The sequence below is a fragment of the Balaenoptera ricei genome, chromosome 2 (genome assembly GCF_028023285.1).
Source record: "Balaenoptera ricei isolate mBalRic1 chromosome 2, mBalRic1.hap2, whole genome shotgun sequence".
Lineage (NCBI taxonomy): Eukaryota > Metazoa > Chordata > Mammalia > Artiodactyla > Balaenopteridae > Balaenoptera > Balaenoptera ricei.
The window spans coordinates 96,361,361-96,380,552 of NC_082640.1; the positions used below are offsets into that span (position 1 = coordinate 96,361,361).

The 19,192-nt window shown below is 37.1% G+C and overlaps 1 protein-coding gene across 1 annotated transcript in view; it reads left to right on the plus strand.

The window, feature by feature from the left end:
* CEP152 (centrosomal protein 152) overlaps positions 1–19,192 on the plus strand; it is a 96,103-nt gene that overhangs the window by 58,323 nt on the left and 18,588 nt on the right. The window contains exons 14-21 of the mRNA XM_059915550.1: positions 533–655; positions 1,254–1,363; positions 2,113–2,241; positions 2,365–2,497; positions 9,023–9,304; positions 10,372–10,503; positions 14,890–15,540; positions 18,870–19,005. Coding sequence (XP_059771533.1) covers positions 533–655; positions 1,254–1,363; positions 2,113–2,241; positions 2,365–2,497; positions 9,023–9,304; positions 10,372–10,503; positions 14,890–15,540; positions 18,870–19,005 — 1,696 coding nt within the window. The remainder of the gene's footprint in view (positions 1–532; positions 656–1,253; positions 1,364–2,112; positions 2,242–2,364; positions 2,498–9,022; positions 9,305–10,371; positions 10,504–14,889; positions 15,541–18,869; positions 19,006–19,192) is intronic.

The window sequence follows — 19,192 nt, forward strand, 5'->3', positions numbered from 1 at the left end:
TTCGACCTTCATCAGCTGATTGTCACCAGTGATGAGACATATTGATGTCATATGTCTCCTAAAAACACACACACGTCACTTCTGTGGCATTCATGCCCAAAATGCATAACGTGAACTTAATAACGAAGTAACGTCAGTAAAACTAAATGATTAGTATAGGTACTCTTCAAAAATGTCATGGGTTCGAAAGACAAAGACTGAAGAACTGTCTTAGATTGGAGGAGACTAATGAGACGTGATAACTGCAGGCAACATGAAATTGTAGACTGTATCCTGAACCAGAAAAAGGATGTTAGAGGAAAACTGGAAAATTTTGTATAAGGTCTATGGATTGGGTAATAGTATTGCATCCTAGTTAATTTCCTGGTTTTGATAATTGTACCGTGGTTATATTGGGGGACAGTCATAAAAGGTATATGGAAATTATTTGTACTGTTTTTGCAATTTCTTTGTAAGTATGAAATTATTACAAAACTGGTGCTTAAAATTTTTTATAAACCTGAAAAACTTCTGACTTCTTTTCAACATTTAGACTAAAACAGATACCTCAGAAAAACCAACTAATCAAGTATGGCCTGACTCTTCCGATATGATTGTCAAAGATGATATTCTGCGACTTAAAAGTGAAATTCAGGTTTTACAGCAACAAAATCAGGTGATTAAAAAACTTTCCTCTACTTCGTGAGAATTCTCATGACCTCATTCAAAGGACTTTTCAAAAATACAGAAGCAATATGAGTTAGTCCAGTTATTTCCTTTTACTGCTGGTCATGGGGTAGTATTTTCATCAGAAGGTAAGTTAGTATAATTCCAGTTTTCTGGAATTCCTCTAATTTTCTAGGAATTCAGTATTTCTCTAATAGCATGGCTAATAGAGGTATTCTTTCCTCCTTAGGCAGCCCTTGACCAGAAAGTAAAACCGTGCTTATTTATATGGTTGGGAAGATTATCGTATTCTAAGATTTATCATAAAGCATCAGTTAACCAATACTTCTCTGGTTGAATGTTTTCATACATTTCAAAATACATACAGAATTTTAACCTTTACTCCTATCAGAAAACTACTTGACAAATAAATGAATCTATACTCTTACAAGGCATGAAGAGACTTTTATAGAATTATGAAAGTGATATTATGTCAAATAATGTTATAGGGAAAGAGATAAAGCACAGAGGATATCAGAAAATGAGATTAGACTAGTCAATAAAGATGATGGGTATTTCCTCTAAATACTTTATTCTCTTGTATTTAGGAGCTTAAAGAAACTGAAGAAAAACTGAGAAATACGAATCAAGACTTATGCAATCAAATGAGACAAATGGTACAAGATTTTGACCATGATAAACAAGAAGCTGTGGATAGGTGAGGTCTAGACAGAAGCCTGATGTCTGTCTTCTGGGCTCTCTTTCCCTTCTCTCTCCCGATAACGTCCCCCAAAAAAAGATTCGAGAGAAATGATGGTGTGAACCCTCCCTATTGAGATCATAAATTGGAGAAGATGAATCCTTGGTTTCTCAAATTAGAATTTGGAACACATTTTCCATAGAAATAATGTTATTTAGTGAGTTGAGTTCTACAGAACCATCCAAACTGTAGTTCATTGAAATAGTAGAGCTTAATGGCTTAACTATTTTTTATAAGGAAGAAACCTGTGGGAGGAAATATGTCTTCTAAATAGGAAATCATGAACTTGGAAACAGACTTTTGGAACATAACTTACGCATGAGTTGGTTACTTTAGTATTTGTGTTTCATATAGATAATTTGGAATTTTGGAACCACACCCTCTATTATTTCAATTAGTTTTTTAATAAACAGAAGTTCTCAACACAGACTATTATACTCTGTTTGAAGGACTGGGGCATTTCTCTCGTCCAGCTTTCTAATTTTTCTCTAGAAACATTTGAAGAAAGAAAATTTTGAAGATTCTCATAAGATCATCTATTGAAAGCTAATTATTACCACTTTGGGTTGGGCATGACCAATCTGACCTTAACTGTACTTTGCACTAGAAGGAGGGAGTGGGAAGGAAGGGAGGGAAACCAGTTCGTCTCGGTGTTTCTGGTAGTGCTGGCCCTGCCTTAGGTTCCGCTGTCTGCTGTCTGTTCCTAGGTGTGAGAGGACTTACCAGCAACACCATGAAGCCATGAAAGCCCAAATACGTGAAAGCCTGTTAGTAAAGCATGCTTTGGAGAAGCGGCAGCTCTTTGAGGTTTATGAGGGAGCTCGCTTGCAACTTAGGTGAGAATGAAAGAGTTTAGCTGCCCCTGAAGCTGTAGAGACAACATTCTCTTATTCCCTCGTTTAGAGGAAAATTGTCTGTTCTGCAGCCTTGTATTTAGTTGCTGGTTTTGTGTGTCCAAGGTCTGACTTAGATAAGGTGAATAAGGAGATGGCGGCCGTGCAGGAATGTTACCTGGAAGTGTGCAGAGAGAAAGATAATCTAGAAGCAACTCTCAGGAAGGCCATGGAAAAGGAGCAACAGGCTGAAGAGAAGGTACAGGACAAGTTCATGTTGTGTTCACTTCATTTCATTTCTCACCGAAACCAGTACACTCACTCTCCTGTGAAACAGGGAAGCCTTCTGTAGAAGTCTTCACGTTTGGCTGATTCACACTAATTCAGCTCACAAAGTACAGTAAATATTGAAATGATTATTAAAGCCTTAGCAGAAAATGGCATACCCCTAGGAGAAAGTGATTCGTCCTTATAGATTTATTCTAAGAGGCAGAAGAGAGTTCTAAAAATAAGCAAGGTGGACCCGAGTCACTCTGAGTCTGCAACCCAGGGATCCTCGTTTTGCATGTTTGTTTGCTGCCCAAGTGATTCTATACAGTCCTGTGCGCACTGCACGGACGTTTTCTTCTGACCCATGTCTGTCAGGACTTAAGCGTCCTTTTATTCTGGGGAACAGGGCAGGAGTTTGAACTTGGGTCTCATGCTAAGGAAGGTGGGGATGTGGAGCTGTGGAGAGGAAGGTCGGTGTGAGTGTGACCTCTTTCCAGGGAGTTCTCGTCGTTCAGGGAAGCTGGAGGGGCTGCAGTATCCTCTCTACTCCTGCCTGAATCTTCCAAGTTGCCCTTGGTGAGTGTCCAGGAGTGAAATCACACGTAAACAGTTGCCCCTCCTGTCTTCTTCCTCGTCCTGGCCCAAGCCTCATCCAGACGCACGTCTGCCTCTCCCTTCCCCTTGGGACCAGCCTGCAGACCACAATTTGAAAGCCACCTGCATCAAGATTAGACAATCATTTTAAAGGCTCGAGTAAATGTTCTATATACAGAGGTTTCTGAGTAAGTTATAGTGACGTGAAGTTTCTGAGTAAGTTATAGTGACTGTTGCTACCACAGACTTAAAGAGCAGATGAGGAATCCAGGTCACTTAACATTTTGATTATTTTTGAATCGATTAATATGGTAGAAAAACATGCCATGTATACATACCATCTAGTGGAAAAAGAACTAAGGGGAGCTGTTTTAGTTAGTGCCGGCAGTATGAAAGTTAGAAGGGATCTTAAATTACCTAGAAATTAAAGACTTAGCTCAGTAATGTTTAAAAAAATTAAAATAGGGAGAAGATCTAGTGTGATTCTTTTCTTTCTTTCTTTAAATATATAAATTGGCAAGAACATAAGAGCAATTCTCTCAAAGAGGTCATTCTTTTCAGGAATATATTTCCTGGTACTTTTAAAAGAATCAATTTGGCTGTAAAATTAAATCTCACGTAATTGGTCAGTTGCAGTTAATAGCTGCTACTGACTGATATTTTGGCTCATGAATGCTTGTGCACTGGATCAAGAAGGAAAGTTAAAACTGCTGCTTGGCCCTTCCAAAAAAACTTACAGGTTAAATTTTTTTTTTTTTTTTTAAATTTTTAAATTGCCATACAGTAAAATTGACTCTTTTTCATTTGGTGTCCAGTTTTATAAATTTGTAACCCATGTATGGATTGAAACAGAATAGTTTCATCACCCTAAAAAACTCCCTTGTGCTATCCCCTTGTAGTTATAACCATCCCCCCACTTAAAGGCCCAGTGTACTTAAAGCGTGAAAAATTTAATTTCTTCCTCCTCTGGGAATTCTCTAGTTTTTTATTTAGATTTATACAAGCTCTTTATAAAGCTTAATAGTCTTCATAAGCCTATTAAACTCGAGCAAGCTAGGGAACTGTTAGGGTAGTCCTTCTTTGCAAGACGTAAGCCCTTTTCCCTGCGGTTGATCTTCAGGTCCGGAGCTTTGTTTGGATACAGCCTGTTACAAGACAGGCAATGCCGAGAGTCCCTGATTGTATTTTCCTGTTTCATATGTGCTCTTTTCTGAAACACTTGTTGAGACAGGCTGCAGGTTAAGTTACAAGTTCAATTCCAAGTTGTAAAGATTTTAACACAGAGACTTTCCTCACATGTTAACCTGGCTTGTTCAGAGAAGGGGGAATAAAGTCATAAACACAGGACCCTTCAAACTGGGTTGTAATCAGTAGAGGCTATGAATCTGTAGACAAAGCAAAGATGATCGATATTCCTATTCATAATGCCATTCCTACACGCACTAAGGCTTGTTTATACAATTGTAAACACGGTAAGTCAGTCCTTAGAGTTTTTTGACTGTCTGAGGCATGCAAAACAAGTTTAAACATTTTAAAACTATCCAAATATTTCCTTCCCTCCTGTGATAAAGACTTTTTGAATTAGATATTCCTGTAGTATGTTCAAATGGTAGATTCCTATGACAATAAATTTATTGCTTTTCTTCTGTGAAGAGCGGGAAGCAAGGTTTTCCTCACTGTGGTGGATTGCAAAAATGGCCACACATTCTTCCTATCCCTGAATGTGTGTCTCCTTGCAACGTGGCTTTGTAGCTATTCTCAGTTGCAGATAGTCTGTTTCTCATCCCTTGAATCTGACCTTGGCCAAATGACTGACTTTGGCTAATGGGATATTAGTTAACATTATGTAAAAAGACACTTAGAAAGCTATTATGCATTGGTCCTTGCAAGCGTGATACTCTCAGGAACCCTTTGACCAAGCACCACGTGAAGGATCCGGGATAACCTGCTAGATGATGACGCATGTGACCAAGTCACTGCATCATCCTGGCAGACATTGAACTCACCACCAGACATGTGAGTGTCACCATCTTAGACCATTGTAGCCTCAGTTGTCTGCAGAAATCAGCTGAGTGGACTCAGACCAGAACCACTGCCCAGCTGATCCACAGAATCATGAGAAATAATCAGTGTTTGTTGTTCTGAGTCTCTGTGTGGTCTGGTTTACTATGTAGTTAAGCTAACTAATATATTCACAAACATACAAACACACGGAAAATCGGTAGCAGTTTTCTTCTTCGGGTCAAAAGGAAATGCAGATACATATGGAAACAACAACTAAAGGACAGACATACACAGATAAGACAATTTGGGGATTCCTTCTACAGTCAAACAAAAATAATAACAGTGATATATGATGTTTGATGTGACAGTGGACAACTTTCTCAGCCATGTGGATGAACCTGTCCTATAATCTTAGTACAACTGCACTCCCCATGACCTGACTGCAGAAATGGGTCCCTCAGTCACCGGAGGTTTTCCAAAATCATGCAACACTGAACAAACACGGATATTATCTTCTTGGCATGTGCCAGTGGTGGAGAAGACTCAGATAGCAATTAAGACAGAAATAATCCAGGTCAGCTATGAACTGGAAAAAAATCCAGACAACCAGATAGTCAGGAATCAGAAATAATGCCAAAGAGACACAGAGCAAAAGGCTTGGTTGCCATGTAGCATTAGTTATGTGAGGTATACTTCCTTGGTATTGTAGTTTGTGGGCTTCAGTGTGTTTCTTCTCATAGCATCTTGATAGGACCTCCAGAAAACCATTTCAAAAATTTTTCAAACAGAAACTCTCATAGATAATTTTGATCCCTGAGTAGAGGTTTATTAGAGTTTTCAGATCAACTGGGTTCCTAGAATAAATAGGGACTATTATATGAATAGTTCAAATTGTTAAATTTTAACTGACACTTGAACGTTCTTATTTGATAATGCTTCAGCTAGTTTTGATAAAAAATTTTTATCTTTGATAATGAAAACACATACCAATCTGGGTTTTATTGAAGGATGCATAGCTTTTAGAATAGAACAGTAATTTTTGGCCTATCTCTGAATACACGTCTTTCAGAAATATAAATTTTTCTGGGCTGTGATACATTATGCGTCTCATTGTGGGTGGGGTGTAAACATAAATGTCAGTTTCACCTTTAAAAATAGTATTTGGTCCTCTAGGGATGTATTTATTGTATTAGATGCCTTTTCATTTAATACAACCATCTGTAAATTTTTTGTCCAAATATTTGTGATGTAGGCAGGTTTTTACAAGACAATTTATTCAACTGATTGAGTTAGCATATAGGAAGATCACTTGTCTCTGTTGCTGTTGTCTATTACATGCATATAACTATTATTTTATAAATTTGACTTGGAGAATATTAGTGTCATATGAAATATTTATTTGAATTTTGTTTAAAGAGACAGCTATTGGAGGAAAGAGAAGAGTATGTAAGGAAACTGCAGGTGGAACTTGAAGAAAAGTACCAAGATACCCTTATGATGGAAAAGGACAAGTGGCTGAAAGAACAAGAAAGTGATATTAAACAGGAGGTTGAAAATGAAGTGATGTTAGCCAAAGCACACTGGGTTAAGGAACAGAAAGAGGTGTGGGTTAAAATTTCTTTCTAGTCATCATGTTTTAAAAAATGTGGTATTAACTGTTGAGAGACAGCTCTTCTTGAACTGACATTATTTTTAATTGCCAAGTACATACATAATCACTCATTTTACTTCTCAGAATTGGGCTATTAGCAGCTTACTCACACCAGTTTTATTTTTTAAAACTTCCTACCTCTTGACTCTTCAGCCCAATTCAGGATATAATGCTGTTTTGTTTTTTTTTTTTAAGAATTAAAAAAATTTTTTATTTATTTATTTTATTTTTGGTTGCCTTGGGTCTTCGTTGCTGCATGCTGGCTTTCTCTAGTTGTGTCGAGCGGGGGCTACTCTTTGTTACGGTGCGCGGGCTTCTCTTTGTGGTGGCTTCTCTTGTTGTGGAGCATGGGCTCTAGAGCGCAGGCTCAGTAGTTGTGGCACACGGGCTTAGTGGCTCCGTGGCATGTGGGATCTTCCAGGACCAAGGATCAAACACATGTCTCCTGCATTGGCAGGCGGATTCTTAACCACTGCACCACCAGGGAAGTCCCTATAATGGGTTTTGAGGAGGACTTTTTTTGATTCCTCAAAAATGAAACCATGATCAAATTTCATATTGTGAAATGATTCTGATAACTCTAGACCAATATAATTAACAAATAATTAACCTCTACACTGTGGACCGGAAGAAAGAAGTAATGACTGGGTAGGCTTAGAAGCACAAAACTTTACCTCTGTTTCCTAAGTAGCAAGTGAGATTAGAAAATGCTCATAGTTTCCAAGAAAATTAAGAACCAAATTACGATCTTAAAAACTTAGTTGGAAGTGCAATAAGTTCTCAAACCAGATTTTTCTGACCACAAGATTGCTATTAATCGGGGTTGGGGCTATCTCAAGATGGAATCATAGACCATTGTCCTGTCTTTTGACCTCCCTACTACTCATCTCCTCTCCTCTCCCCCAAATCTCATCAATCTAGTGCTGGCACCTGAAATTCTTTTACTAGTCATTTTTTAACATAAAAGTATATATTATGGAATATATCTAGCCATATATCTGTAAAAAAATTATGAATGGGGCTTCCCTGGTGGCGCAGTGGTTAAGAATCCGCCTGCCAATGCAGGGGACACAGGTTCGAGCCCTGGTCCGGGAAGATCCCACATGCCGTGGAGCAACTAAGCCTGTGTGCCACAACTACTGAGCCTGTGCTCTAGAGCCTGTGAGCCACAACTACTGAGCCTGTGTGCCACAACTACTGAAGCCCACACACCTAGAGCCCGTGCTCCGCAACAAGAGAAGCCACCGCAGTGAGAAGCCCGCGCACCACAACGAAGAGTAGCCCCCGCTCGCCGCAACTAGAGAAAGCCTGCGTGCAGCAACGAAGACCCAACGTAGCCAAAAATAAATAAATAAATTTATTTAAAAAAAAATATGGATGACACAAAACAAATCCCCTATTTTTACATTGCTGCAAATAGTTTTTTAGTTGGATTTGCTAACCAGTTATTTACCAAGGGGGTGAGAGAGACAGCTAATATTTTTGTGTTTTGTCAGGAAAGCATAAAGCATAGAGCAAAAAGGGCCACACAAGATGACCTTTTTGAGAGAAGCAATACAGCCAGGGGCTGTGGTAGCCAGGGAAGCTGTCTGAGAACTCTGGATACCCAGCAGGTGGGAAACAGGAAAAGGGAAAAGCAAATTTTGCTATTTCACAGTTTTGCCCAGTACTAATTATGTTTGGGTCCATCCCACTACACTGTTGAAAGTAGAATCACTAAGGCATCCTTCCAATAATGCCCTGCTCTTGAACGCACAGTTGACTGAGTACAATTTCATATCATAAGAAACAAGATTCTAATGTGTCCAAATAAGTAAAAATGTTTTTTAGATTGTTCAATTTTAGGTTCATTAATTATGCTTACCCAGTGCCTGCTTTGTGGAAAACCTGGTATTGATGGAAAATCACATATTAATAGTAGAAGTTTTCTTTGTTGTTGTTGGTTTTTTTTTATCATGCCATCATTGTAGTGGCAATGTCAAAGCTTCCAGAAGGTCGCATCTTGAGAGCAAGATAGCCTGACCTTATGCAATATACTTAACTCTTCCATGTGATTTATGTCCCATAGATAAGGTCAAAGAGTAACTTTCAGGATTTCCTTGAATATATTTTCATTGACTAAATTTCTAAACCTCACATAATAACTACAACAATGTCTAGATGGTTTTCAAACACTGCTGTGGTTGCTTTTCTGGCTAGCTATTAATTCTAGTTTTTGCTTATTTGAATATTTTTCTTTTCATACGATTTTTCTTCTGAAAACAGATCAAACAAGAACTTATTCAGCAGCTTGAAAAGGAGTGGCAGTCTAAGCTGAATCAAACTATAAAGGCAATGAAAAAGAAGACCTCAGATTGTTGGAGCCAAACTGACCAAGAAACTACCATTGACGTTATTGCCAAGAAAGAGATGGCAATCACGGTAGAAGAGCAGAAGCGAAAAATCCAGCAAAATTTAGAGCAAGAGAAGGAAATAGCCATCAAGGGGGGCTTGAAGAAACCTGAGGTTGAATCGGAACTCAAATACTGTGAAAATATTGCCAAACAGGTAATAGGCAGGTTTCCTATAGTAAAATTATTGGAACTGCCTGCCTACTCATGACAACCCGTAAAGTGCTACCGTTGAACTTGTTCATAACTTTATACTTAAACATTTTGTACACCCCAGGGTAGGATAACAATCTTATGTTGTTCCCAAAATTTTCATTATATTTCTGTCACAAAGCTGTCACCTCTCAGTTTTTCAGTACTTTCAGTTTCCAAAATGTTTGCTCCTCTGAGGTCTATCTAAACATTAAGATGCCTGAGGTTAACGATGATGGTTTTACATCTGAACGAAGCACAATTTAATTATGAATCTTTCTTATCTAACTTTATAGTAAATATTCCACTAAGGTAGTTATAGATAAGTAAGCTTAAAGTGAATAAGGTATATAACAGTATTTGTGTTGAGACTTGAGAGTTGAATCTGCAGGCATGCCCCTGCAAATGGGACTTTGTCTATAAATCCCAACCCCTGTCTCCCTGTAACAGATGTACAACCAGATCACCCTCATAATTCATCAAGTCTTACATTTTTGCCAGAACTGAACTATCAACCTCACTTGATAGTCACAAATTCATTCTTGACAGCAAGAAAATTTGCCAAGTGTAAGGCTCTAAACTATAATATGTTGGTGCATGCTTGCCTGTGTGCATGTGTTTATATGTCGGGCACGAGGTCTGAGGAGGTGGTGGGTATACTGATTGGACAGCGGCTGACACCAAGCAGCCTTCCTGCATGTCTTCTTCTTTTTCCCCAAGATAAATAGGAGTTTGTTGGAAATGGCAATTGGTACTTTGTATAAAGCTTTCTAGTAATAGTAGTGGCCATCAAACATGTATAGATTTCTAATTCCTGCTTTGCCTTTTGCAGTGGATAGTATGGGACATTTTGAACAGAAGGATTAGAATCTACTGTTTGGGATAAGGTGGGGTGCTTGAAGTCAGTTTAACTACTGTAGTGCAATACAGTGTAAATGCACATGAAATCATAGTGGTTACCTGCATATGGGGTCTTTCTGAAATTTTATACGTTCCTTTACCTCTCTCTCTCCTGCAATTGCTCTCCTGCAGGTAGAAACAGCTGTGCAAAATGCTCGTCATCGGTGGCTGGAAGAACTGCCCGAGCTTGCAGAGTATAAAGCACTTCTAAGGGTAGAACAGAAGAAGTGGGAGGAGCTGCAAGAGCAGTCTGTGGCCACACGGGTAAGAGCTCTCCTGGAAAGAAGCTTCAGGAGAGGGCCTCATCTCAGTCCCGGGAACTCCTACCTGCTCACAGCACTGTGGGAGGATTAAATGCGATAATGCATACTAAGCATAGGGCCTGATTAGTGGGATCTGTTCTCATCATCATCCAGTTGTGGAGGGGGAGAGAATGTGTTTCAGGGTTGTGAAACTCTCATAATCTGGAGGATAACCTTACCCATGGAATGAAATCCCTATTTATCTTGTGGTATCTTTAGGAGAAACTGAGAGAGCAATTAGCTCTACAGTATCCTTTCACATGCATGACTACTGTTTTCTGTGCTGTGTCAGTAGTCTTATAATATACTCCCCTTGGTAAATAACAAGCTCTCCTTTCCATAGATGTCATGTTCCTTGACTGGAAACATCAGATATTTTAACCATTTGTATCCTCACAACTTAATTTATTAGTGTAAACCGGTTTTAATCAAAATGCCAATAAACTGAACATAGTTTTGAAGTTTGACACAATAATTCTAAAATTTATTTGGAAAACTGAAAGGACTAGAAATTTTTCTAAATGTTCTGGAAAAGAAATAGTAGTCCAGCCCTAACACTTAATAGAATATGTTGGAAAGCAACAATTCAGACAGTGTTGAGTCACAAAAATAGAATTCTTTTTCATTCAGTACTATACAGACTTGAGATAGGCCCAACTATGACTAAAAGCTTAATAAATTGTTTCAAAACAAGGAAATGAGGAATTTTCCATAATAAATCGTCTTATGATAGCATTTTAGAAAAATTGTTTTCCCACCCCCTACATCACAATAAACTCTAGGTTGATTCAGAAGATAAACATTTTTAAATGACAGTATAGAAAAATTAAAAGAAATGGAATATTTCAGATTTGCATCATAATAACTCAGTCGTGAGACAACAGGCAGGGCACAGTAACCAAGATAGGTAAATGGGATAAAATATGTACAAACATTTAAAACATTTGCTTTTGTAATAAAAAACAGAAGTGAAGGGGATAATAAAAATAAGGAAAGTAAATGAATCAAACAGAAACATTAATACTAATATATGATTAAAAAAAAAATACAAATTTATAAGAGAAACAATCTGTGGGTGAGTACACCAAAGATATGAACAGATAGTCTTCATGAGAAGTCCAAATAGCAAACTTAAGGTGATATTTTATGCCATATGTTTATACCTTCTCTTCTTAATTGTAATGCACAAAATAGACTGCAGTATCAAGCATATGCTACTCTTCTGTTGTCACAACCATTTTAGAAAATAATGTGCGTAACAGACATTGTAAATGAGTCATATGTTGCATTCATAATCTTATTCCACAGATTACTTAAGGAAATAATTCAGCATAAGTAAAAAATCTAATATTTTTCTCAACTTATGTGGTAGTTCATGGGTAGTTCATGTAATGGTTCATTACAATATTCTCTATACTTTTAGTATGTTGAAATATTTCAAAAGGAAATTTAAGAGGGAGACAGAAAGAGGAACAATATGATGGTATGCATACATGTCTTAGAGCTCAGAAGTTAAGAATAATAAAGTTGATTTTCCCTTAAGAACACAGAAGGTCTGAATATATGTGAATGCAGAAATACAGAAACGAGAGGATGGTGTGTTGCTTCTCAAACTTTAGCAGGCATGAGAATCACCTGGAGGGTTTGTTAGAGCACATTCCTGGGCTTTGCTCCTGGAGATGCTGATTTGTTGCGTCTGGAGTAAGTCCCGAGAATTAGACTTTCTAACCGACTCCCGGGTGATGTGGTCTTTGGACCACACTTGGGTGTGAGTAGCAGTGTTCTAGATAATTATTCAGCCACAAAACATAGTGTTTTGTGCAAATTCTTCCCCCAAGCCAAATGAGATGAGCAAGAGCCAGTTTCATAGCATTTGCTGGAGAGTTCTTATAAGATTAGAGTGATCCGTCAAGATCTGTGGAAATTTAAAACCAGCTTCCAGAGTCCAGAAGTCGGCAAGTTGGTTCAGTGGTTCCCAGACTTTGCTGCACTTTGGAAAAATGTGAGGATCTTTTAAAAAATACTTTTGCCTGGCTCCCACCCCAAGGCTTTATGTTTCAATTGGTACAGGGTGTGGCCTGGGCTTAGGGATTTTAAAAGCTCCTCAGGTGATTCTAATGTGTAGCAACATCAGGAAACACTAAATCAATTAATGCTGTCAAATTCTCCTTGTAAAACTTTATGTGAGAGGTTGTACACTTTTGGTGAGCTTGGGCGGGTCATACAAATTCCCTGGGATCTGACACCTCCACCCAAGTTACCTGTTAATAATTTCCAGGCATCCATTGTGACAGGACCTGATTTCCTTTTTGGGAAAGGAAACATGTTTCAAACATGTTTCACATCGTTAGTGAATTATTCTGCTGGTAGCAAAAGAATTTTTCTGTGAATTCCTTCGTAAAGCTCATCTTAGATAGTGGGTTCCTTTAGTAAACTTAAAGTATGATTCAAAATTTTTGATTTATATCCAACTATTCAGGAACACATTTTATTGAATAAAGGTATGTAACATGTGTCTAGGTATCCATATAGTTGAAGATGTTCGCTATAATTGTATAATAGCTGAGAATTAAGGACGCAGACCCCCTGTCTCAACAGCCAGAGCGTATATATGGTATTTCTTTTTTTGACACACATATATATTTTTTTCTATGTCATAATATTGACATTCAGTCCAGTAATCCTCCACTGTAACAGCTCCTTTACTTTACAGTGAAAATTGACTTGTATATTTTTTGCCTCTGAGTCCTTGTGGGATTTTGTTTGTTTGTTTTTAATTCAAACAGAAAGTCACAAAAATTATAATCATCCTCATCAGTTCACTCAGTCCCATGTAATTAATTTTTTTTCATCTTGATCTTTTGTTAGCACTTTTATGAGTTCATCAGTTTTCCATTAGAGTTCTGAAAATGCTTATTCATTCAGTTCAGCAGTATAGTCAGTATATATGGTATTGATTCATAGCAGTCACCATTGTCTAGGCCAAGCCTTTGGAGATGGCCAGTTCTTCTTTTACATTTGTATCCTTGTGACTTCTTTGAATTCAGTCCAGGGAATATTAGAAGTAAAAGGGACTTGAGATCATCATCCAATCTGCTCGTTACATAGAAGACACTAAGTACAAAAGAGATTAAGAATTTTTCTAAGCCCATGCAGCCAAGAGTAACAGTAACTACATAACATTTTTTGAGTCTTATTGTTTGCCAGGCTCTAAGTGCTTTATTTATTTTATTTTAAAAAAATATTTATTTACTTATTTATTTGGCTGCGTCGGGTCTTCGTTGCGGTGTGCAAGCTCTCTAGTTGTGGTGTGTGGGCTCTAGAGCACGCAGGCTCAGTAGTTGCAGCGCGCGGGCTTAGTTGCCCCCGCGGCATGTGAGATCTTAGTTCCCCGACCAGGGATTGAACCTGCGTCCCCTGCATTGGAAGGCAGATTGTTAACCGTTGGACCACCAGGGAAGTCCCCTAAGTGCTTTAAATAGATTATTTCCTTTTGTCATTTAATCCAAAAAAAAAGAAAAAAAACTCTATCAAGTGGGCATTGTAATTATCCCCATTTTATAGATGAGGAAACTGAGGCTCAAAGAAGTTGAGGAGTGGGAAGTTAATTCCAGCTATTTGTCTCCAGAGCCTGTTCTGTTAAGCACCGTGCTAGGCTGCCTCTGCAGTCCAAGTCAGGATTTGAGCTACAGCCCAGGCTTTTTGATTCCCTATTACTTTTTGGTTATGTACTACTGGTGCCTATGATCTGCTAGTCTTGCTATTCTGTTATAAACAAAAATTGGATTAATGAAAAAATGACTTTGATATTGTCATTTAATGAACTGTTTTAACCACTAAAATTGCATTAAAATACAGTATGTTTGTCAGCAAGTTATTGTACAGGTTATGTGTTACATTCCTAAAAATATTAGTAAGATTTTCTTAGAGGCTGCTTTTGCTTCATATAAAAGATAATTCATTTGTTGGGGGCTTTGATTTGAGACAGCATCTGTATTAAAAGAACAAATATGAATTTTTTTCTAAAATTAGTTTTAGATAATTATGTAATTATATATTTTTGGTCAGTTTAAATTTCTAGTTATTCATATAGAAATGGATGTTTTATTTTAAATAACGTGAGACAAAGTATTAAGTGATTTAAAATGAGGGAAAAGATCCTTAAGTTTAGTGTAAGTATATTTTAGGACCAGCCAATGTCTTATCTAAATTTACTTTTTCCCTTTAATTTTGATTTTAAATCTCTTATTAATAAGTTCAAAGATTAACCCAAATGGTTACTTTATTTTTTTTTTATTAATGAGGAGAATCATAAAGAGTTTTCATTGTACATTGTTATGTCCTTTAGATATTGTTTGCTGTTTCTGAAGCTAAAGAGAAATGGAAAAGCGAGATTGCAAATATGGAGAAAAATGTCATACCTGGAAAGCAATTGGAAGAGAAGATTCATTCTCTGCAGAGAGAGCTTGAGTTAAAGAATGAGGAAGTCCCCATGGTTGTCAGGGCTGAGCTGGCAAAGGCCCGGAGCGAATGGAACAAAGAAAAGCAAGAAGAAATCCACAGAATTCAAGAACAAAATGAGCAAGATTACCGGCAATTTTTAGATGATCATCGAAATAAAATTAATGAGGTGCTTGCAGCAGCTAAAGAAGACTTTACGAAACAAAAAACTGAACTACTTCTTCAAAAGGAGACAGAATTACAAACGTGTTTAGACCACAGTCGCAGAGAATGGACTGTGCAGGAAGCTAGGCGGATCCAACTGGAAATCCATCAGTATGAGGAAGACATCCTAACTGTCCTTGAGTTTCTCTTAAAGGACACCCAGAAGGAGCAAGCCGGTGGTTCAGAGAACAAGTACCTTTTGGAACTCATGTCAACTTGTTCTTCGAAATGGGTGTCTGTGCAATATTTTGAAAAACTGAAGACCTGCATACAGAAAGCATTTCAAGATACACTCTCCCTACTTACAGAAACTGTCAACTCAGACTGGGTAAAGGTATGTTCCTAATAAGTGAAAAAAGCTATGATTAAATGTGAAAGATGATTATAGAAGCTGCGTTTGGTATTTTTTCCTTTCTTCATTCTCCAGTTTAATAGGGGTAAGACTTGTGTTTTTACTAGTGGTTTAAAAAACTTTTAGCAAATTCAAAGGATTGCAATTTTTTTTTTTTGCCCCCCAAAATTTGCTTCTTCATAGTGCCACAAATATGAGCGGAGCTTTTAGCCACTAGACATCTTTTTCCTTAAAAAAGTATATGCTGTTCTTTGTAAGGGCCTGAGATTTCAGAAACTGAATAACTTTCATTCCTATTTTTGTTTTTTGGGCATGACTACTTCAAGAAATATGCATCGTATTAAACTAGGGTTTCTTAAGATCTTCTAAAGAGTTTGGAAGCCTATTTCTTGCCCTCAAGGAATTTATATCTCATGTAGGCAAAAAGTGCCAACTGGGTACAAAGAATATTGATATAGAAACAAGCAGGTAGAGGTATGGCTCACTCACACAAAAAGCCCAGTTTTGCTAGTGTACTACATATGTGCATGTAGAATGAATTCGTTGTATTCTTTTCGTTGTGTAAGTGTTCTCTGACACCAGCTTTTAGTTTGTGTGGAAGATCTGATAAAACCAAAGTCTTGCTGCCTTATGATTAAAGACATTAGATATGCATGAAAAATCCGGAATGATATTCTAGGCATTGTGACCAGCCAATTTCAACATTTGGAATTCGAGGTAGAAAAAAAATGCCAATATTATAAGGTTTGTCGGATAGAAGAGTTGAGACATAGAAGCTACAATTCATTAAAATATTGTGATCAAAGATTTTCAAGGCCAGGATTGAGCATTTGGTATTAATACCTACTGGAAAGAATTATAAGCTACAAAAAAATCTGAGTTCCAGCCTCATACTTAGCGATAACTAGCTTATTTACCTTGGGTAGTCATAGTTGCTCATCTGAAAAATAAAATACAAACCCCTGGTCTAATTCCTTGGATTTTGGTAGGATACAAATGACATAGTTTGATCTTTCTGCATCTTGCATTTGAAACAGTACAGAATTTTAGAGCCAAAGGAACCTGAAAGATCAATCCATCCCAATTCAACCCAGTTGATATTTTTATTCTTGATTTCACAAAGATGTTACTGCTTCATAGTTGCTTTTAATGTAAAATTAACTCAGCAAGACCACTTCCCATGAATACTGCATGACTGAGAATTTTTGGGAAAAGTAGATAATTAAGAAGAATTATTTATAGCAGACTTTAAGGATAAGAAGTGATGGGAAAATCATGTTATATGCTTTCAAGTTTGCTTTCCTGAAGCAAAAGGAAACTTTTCGCTGCTATAAAAGTCAAGAAACTACAACACCTTTCTCCTACTGTTAACATATATAATCAACCCTGGGGTCTTTTTATAGGGCTTAAAATTGTGCAAGCAGTGTAAGATCCTCTGTAAGACGTTATGTGTCTCACATGTATATGGAGACAGAATCACATAATTTGGCTAAGAATTTAGACTTTTGCAGCTTTCACTGAGTGGGACCAGATTCTGTTCCTGAGAAAAGGGTGCCTCTGAAATACCTAATCTGGCATTGGTCACAGAAGAATAATACTCAACCTTCTGCTGTCTTAGTGCTAACTCAGCTCAGGACCTTGAGATAAAGCAATGATTATAAAGCAGTGATTATAAATTTGCAATATAGGTGCCATAAATGTGAAGAACTATGATTTATAATTGATTAAATTTGTGGTTTTTAGAACTGTTCATGAAAATTAAAACTGGAAAAAACGATCGGTATATATAAAACAAAGTCCTCATTAAAATAACTTAGGTGATCAAGATTTAATTTAATTTAATTTATTTTTAATCAATTTTTTTCAGCTTTACTGAGCTACAATTGACAAATAAAATAGTAAAATATTTAAAGTGTCATCATGGTGATTTGATATACATATACATTGTGAAAGGCTCCCCACCATCTAGTTAATTAACACATCCATCACCGCACATATTTACCTTATTTTTTGTTGGTGAGAACATTTAAGTTTAGATGATCCAGATTTTAAATGGCAAGAATGCAATGAATTAAAAATATGGTTTCCAGTAACATGAATGCCTTATCAAATATATAATTTATATTCATATACTAAGTATATTAATACAGCAGTTCATAATAGATAAAACAGAAATATCAACTGGAACACAATTTTTAAACAAATTTAAGGATGTGTGTTTTGTGTTTTCTTACCACCCATGTCAAGTTAAAACTAAGACAAAAGGTTGCTGCTCCTGCCTTTTTTTGCCATCTTGGCTTTTCTCCAGTTTTGAGTAGAAACTGGAAATATTGGCTACCTTTGGGATCGGTTTTTATTATTCCTTTTGGCCTCAACCTCATACCCTCTTGATTGACTGGAGTTTGCATTGTCTCTGTACCTACTGACCTCTGCCTCTGTTGGGCGGCATGGGTAGGTTTCCTGACAATGAAATGAGTTTCTCAAAATCAAAATCAAGGCTTCTAGAACTGAGCATATAGAATGTATTTTAAGTAATTAAACAAGACAGCTTTCTCAAGATTACCTGTTCTGTTTGAGATTTAGTAGTTGTCCAAAATCTGAAAATATATTGCCTTAAAAGAATGTCCCACCATTAATGAATTTAGTAGCTGTGCTGCCAAAACAGAAACTAGAATGCAGAAAGTGTTCAATAAATATTAGTGAGGAAATGGTCTTGTGCAAGATGTTTCACTTATGAATTAAAAAAAAAAAAAAAAGATGTTTCACTTAGATGAGCCTCAGTTTCTGTCCTTAACATTGGCATTCGACTGTCTTTCCTTGTGAACAAATGACAATATGTATTAAAGTATTTAGAAACATAACATACTATATGTTTCAAAAATTGTTTTTACTGTTGTTACTTTCAATTCATGGGAGGCAAAAGGTTGGTACTATAGTTTCTAATGAATTTTCTCCCTGCTGCAGTGTAAATGTTCTGGATTTTCAAAAACAATTCTGATTTCACATAGTCTGTCCTGTGGTTTGATCACAGAAACCATTAAAATATCTTGAAAGTGGAAACTGTATCTCCTGTCTGTCCCATAGCTGGCCCACCAGTCCTCTGTTGGATAATGTTCTAATTTGGAAAATACGGTCATAGGAGTCTAGCTCATAGTAATGACAGTATTCACATAAAACCCTAAGAAAAATATTGGTGATAGTTTAGGCAAGATTTTGTTCAGGCTGTGTTTTCTTTTTATATTTTTAATATTAGTATTTTGCATAGAGAAAGATGTTTAATAAGCATTAACTATGAAGATAATCTGTTTCAGAGAAATATGACCAAGATCTCTAAGGATCCTGCCACAAGGGTCACTGGCAGAGGAGACCCTAGGGTCCTGGCGCTCCTTCCTGCACCTACATCTGGACACCACACTCAGCCCTTGGCCGTGCAAGAAGCAGAAGCTGGTAATGGGATTTTGTTCCTACTATTCTTTGCATCATCCATAATCCCAGTTCCAGAGGGTTGTTTTGAGGATAAAAGGAAATCAAAGACGTGCACAGTTTTCATGAGTGAGCAAATGTGTGATATTACTCCTAAGTAATGTGTGTCCTCTCCCCAGGTTTCATTTTGTATTAGAAGACAGGGTTGCTT